This window comes from Chenopodium album, chromosome 17 (assembly GCF_948465745.1).
Source record: "Chenopodium album chromosome 17, dcCheAlbu1.1, whole genome shotgun sequence".
Lineage (NCBI taxonomy): Eukaryota > Viridiplantae > Streptophyta > Magnoliopsida > Caryophyllales > Amaranthaceae > Chenopodium > Chenopodium album.
The window spans coordinates 20,231,132-20,235,950 of record NC_137850.1 but is presented as its reverse complement, the minus strand read 5'-3'; the positions used below and the strand labels follow the sequence as shown (position 1 = coordinate 20,235,950).

Below are 4,819 nucleotides of genomic sequence, written 5' to 3'. Positions count from 1 at the left end.
TATACATTCCATTCATCTATTCACTATATGTAAATGGCCCATGCATTTTACAACGTAAAACAAGTAATAATGCAAAACATACAAACTAGTCATTAACTTAGGCGGTTAATCCGATTAACACGTCTAATTAAACTAGTCAAAGTTGTTAATCGATTATGTGATTAAATGCAATAAAATAGCTCAAGTAAATAATGAAGCTCCCACTAAATTCCGCATCCAACTTAATCAATCTAATTAATTAAGCTGGTAAACCCAAAATTTTGCCAAATAAATTTGCAAGTGCTGGGAATAACCGACGCCTAGCCTCATTTTAATTAAAATAATTAAACAAATAAATAAATATATAAATAAATTCGGCAAAAATTGCAAAACACGAGGCCCTATCATGCTCGACTGCCTAGCACCAAGCAACAAGGCTTGGTTTGCTAGGCACCGAGCCACGGCATGGTGCAAGGCTACTGCCCGCACAGCCATGCTGCTGTGCTATGCTCGTGCTGCTTGGCCGCCACAAGCCGCAGCACACGCACAACCATGCCCTATGCGGACCAATCTGCTTGCACACCCGCACTCACGCACGCACGACGCACAACCTAGCAGCCTTGGCAGCCACATGCGGGCTGCGTAAGCCGGCCGGCTGGCCGAAGGCATGCTCAAGGCTATTATGCCTCGATTTGCGTGCTTGTGCTTTCGGGTTTTTGTCTCGATTTTTGTGTGACATAAAATTAATTCTAAATTGATTTTGGAACCAACATTTGAGAAAAATGAAAATAAAACAAGTGCAACTCAAATTTTTAGTGAACAAACCAAAAATTATTCAAGAACCATTCTTTAAGTTTTTTTTGGTCCAACTTGATGCTACAAAATTGAAAGGGTTAATCTCATAATTAATTTAACCAAGCATAAACTAATAATGAGTTTTGAAAAAATTAAAAGGGGCTGGAAAAATAAATTAATGATCCAATGAAAATAATTCCAATACTAACTCGTGTTTATTTGAAAAATTACATCTTCCAATATGAAGATTAATCAATATTCAACCACAAGTTTGAATCTTTATGACTATAATCAACTTAAAAATGATTATATCTAAAATTAGTTCAAAATGAAATCTAGAAAGTAAAGATCCAACCAAATAAATAGTTAAAGATTGGAACTTTAACATTTTTAGGGACTCCAAAATTAAAAATTCACCATAAAAATTCACACTTGAAGCAATTAATTTGCTTGAATGTGAAGTAATAAGCTTATGTGAAAATGAGCGAACCAATTTTAATAAGTAACCCATGAATAAGTAATCCTTAACCGACCTAGTAACCCCTAACTGACTAAGTATACCTTGGCCCCGATCGAGTAACCCCTGACTGATCGAGTAACCCCGGCCCTGACCAAGTAATACCTATTTGAGTAACCCCTAAATAATTAACTCTTGAATAAGTAACCTCAGCCACACGGTTTGATATGTCGCACAAAAAACGCGCTAAAATTCCTTTACATGGTAATATTTGTAGTATTTTATTTAATTTGATTTTAGTCTCATAAGGATTTTTTATTTTTGGAATAATGAAAATATGGTGACTAATCTATAACTATTATTAAAATTACGACCTCTAACATCATCCCTTCTTCTAAACGTACACATTTCAAGTTGCTGCCTAAATTATATGTGATATCATCACTTTATTTTAAAAAATTTTTAGTTAAAATTTTTGGTCATCTATTTCACTATTCATATTTTTAAATAATTTGAAAATACAGTGTATTAATTAGTATCCACATTTAGTCAAAATCGTGCATCGTACAAGACTAATCTAACGTTTAATTATACTTTTGTTACATTTTTTTTATTATTTAACAAGATTTTAAATTATGGAGAAATTTTGTAAACTGAAATTATTATGTAAAGTTTTGCATTTGTTTTAATTATTTTTTAGTGTTTCTAGGGGGAAATTGTGTAGTTCAAAAGTGGACACTAATTTTTCTTTCCTGTCCCCCATCACTTATATAATAGATATATAATATCACAAAATAATTGACACAATTTGACTTTTTACAAAATAATTTTGACTACTAATTATAATTTTTAATTTTCTTATAAATGTATTAAAATAAATATTGTCATTTAAAAATAATGATGTTAGAATATAAAGTTTCATAAGATCAAATTTTCTATAAAATTTTTTTTACTAACATTTATTATATATACTACCTCAATTTCTAAAAGTTCGACTCACTTACTATTCATGTGGTCAAAATAAAATAAATTTGACTACATGTTAGGATTTATACAATAGATTTAAATTAGCATGAGGGATTTTATTAGATTCCCTTATTATAAAATTTTCAAATATCAACTTTTTTATAATTTTCACTTATAAATAGCCGAAAATATTAATGGTCAAAAATTTTCATTGGTGACCGCGTAAATACAAAGTGAGTCGAACTATCAGGAATGGAAGGAATATATTAATTCTTTCAAAAAAAATTACATATATTAATTGGTGAAACTATGATATTGGCAAATGAGTCAAGTTTAAACATGTCAATTATAGTGGAATTGAGATTTAGATAGATAGTACATTGAATATATGAATAATTTTGATTAGAAAGCAAAGGAAGATGTAACAGAAATACTTTCGACTTTGTATTACGTTCTTGTTGATTTATTTTTAGTAGATATATTTTCCATACTAGCAAAGCTTTTGCAAATATTTTGATTTTGAACATTATAAGCTGAAATTACTAGAGAACGAACACTATTTATTATTTTGTCAAACCCTTTGCAACATTAAGAGCATGACTCTTTCATTCTATACCAACTAGTAGCTGCCCATACCGAACTGAGCCTGAAGATACTTGATCAAATTATCTTCAATCTGGAAACCCTTAGCTAGAACGTCAACAGAAATAGGCGGTTGAGACCCAAACACCGCGTTAGCTATTGTAATGACACCGGGGTTCTGGCTACTTAACCCTGAAATACCAAAACCGGGCGTACGACCAACATTAAACTGAAAATGAATGAGACCTTGAGGGAAAACAAAAACGTCTCCCTTGTTAAGCAACTTAGCAAAGAGTTTGTTTGGCCCTTGAGGAGGGTTCGAGGTCACAAAACCTACATAGAAAGTCCCTTCCAACACCGTGAATATCTCAGTGGCTCGAGGGTGTGTGTGCGGAGGATTAAGACCATATGGTGCAAAATCAAGCCTAGCAAGTGATATCCCAAGCGTGTTAAGACCTCCTAAATTTGTTGCTTGTACAACTGTTGCCGCGAACCCTAGCTTGTTGTCTGTGTCCCCCGGATTTAGTCCTCGGAACAAGAAATCATCCGGAGTAACCCTCATTGGATCTTTACAGAACAGTCCATTCACAAACACTGTAAATAAAAAATAAAACCACAAAGTTTACGTCAATGCATATTAGTACATAACTCTATATATATTGAAAAAATAATTTAACAACCTACAAATATTTATCTAAAAATAAACTATGATTATGTAATTTTGAGACTAAAGCATATACGTACATCCTTCAAGAGGTTGATTCACTCCTACACAAAAATCTTGCAGCTGGTTCGGATCGGTAGCGTAAACCACATGGCTAGTAATAGCCAAAAGGGCAACATATGATATGAAAATTTTATAAGCTTCCATAATCAATCTTTTTTGTGTTATGTATATGTTTTGAATAATGGAGAATTAACTTAGAATGATCTTACCAAAGAAAGTATATGACCTTTTTATAGTTGAAAAATAGGTACTATTTGATGATTGCAAATGGTCTTATATTTAGTCATCCCTTAATTTGTAGCTATATTCATTTTAATTTTCGAATTTGGGCAGTTAATGGCTAACGACTATGCCCATTATACACATAATGCTTAGCCGCCTTTGGCGTGTTTTTACAATTAACATTATTAAATTTTTGTTTAATGTATCATGTGCCTTTTGTGAGAGTTTTAATTGGATAAAGGATGTAATTAGATTATCTTACATAATATTTTAAGTTAGTCATGTTTCTTAGTGCTGTGTTTCCCATTTTCTGGTACTTGTGTAAGTTGTGACAGTTGCTATCACGAGTGTACTATAATGAGAATATCTAGTTGATGCAAATGTAACATTCCCTCTCTTCAATTTTTTTTATCTTTACGTATACTTTCCGTTCAGATATTTTATACACTATCTCCGTGTTTTTGTGAGTATTACACTTTGACTGACACACACTTTTAGGCAATTTAATTAAATTACATAAAATAAGAGATAAATGGAGTACTTGGAGTATTAAAAAGTTGTAAAAGGAAGACAGAGGGGTTAATAGTTTCAGCGTGTGCGGCTGGCCACAATATGTGATCACATGTAAATTAATAAGCCAAGCATCCCCTTTATATTGACTGAGTAGCCCTATAACACAAATCAAGTAACACCTGTAGCACTGATTGAGTAACCCCTGTAACTAGAGCTGTCAAAATCTGACCCAACTCGAAAAACCGACCCGAACTCGATTATTAACCGACTTGTTTAAACCCGGAAAAATGGTGACCCAAACCCGATATGATCTGACTTGAAACCAACCCTATACCGGAGTTAACCCAAGTATTTAAGACTCGAACCCAAATGTGACCCGACCTGAATATAACCTGTAAATTATTGACCTGAACTGAACCCAACCTGAATTGAAATTGACCCAAATCTGTTTTAACCCGTCAAAACCCAAATTTAACCCGACCTATTACTAACCCGACCTGTTACTAAACCAACCCGAATTTAACCCGACCTGTTGCTAACCCAACTCAAATTTTACCCAACCTATTACCACCCGACCT

At 33.1% G+C, this 4,819-nt stretch overlaps 1 protein-coding gene across 1 annotated transcript; it reads right to left on the bottom strand.

Moving 5' to 3' along the window:
* Window positions 1–2,816: 2,816 nt before the first annotated feature.
* On the bottom strand, window positions 2,817–3,650 carry LOC145587661 (germin-like protein). Its single transcript, XM_081644374.1, has 2 exons — window positions 3,524–3,650; window positions 2,817–3,373 (listed from the first exon to the last, which is right to left on the bottom strand). Exons 1-2 carry the CDS (start codon window positions 3,648–3,650, stop codon window positions 2,817–2,819), a joined length of 684 nt encoding a protein of 227 aa, XP_081500500.1.
* Between the last annotated feature and the right edge of the window lie 1,169 nt (window positions 3,651–4,819).

Bases quoted from the DNA above. Each gene is read 5' to 3' on its own strand.
- LOC145587661 (XM_081644374.1), bottom strand. From the start codon at position 3,650: ATGGAAGCTTATAAAATTTTCATATCATATGTTGCCCTTTTGGCTATT. The intron at 3,374-3,523 runs GTACGTATATGC...TTTTATTTACAG, and splicing joins GAATCAACCTCTTGAAGGAT to TGTTTGTGAATGGACTGTTC.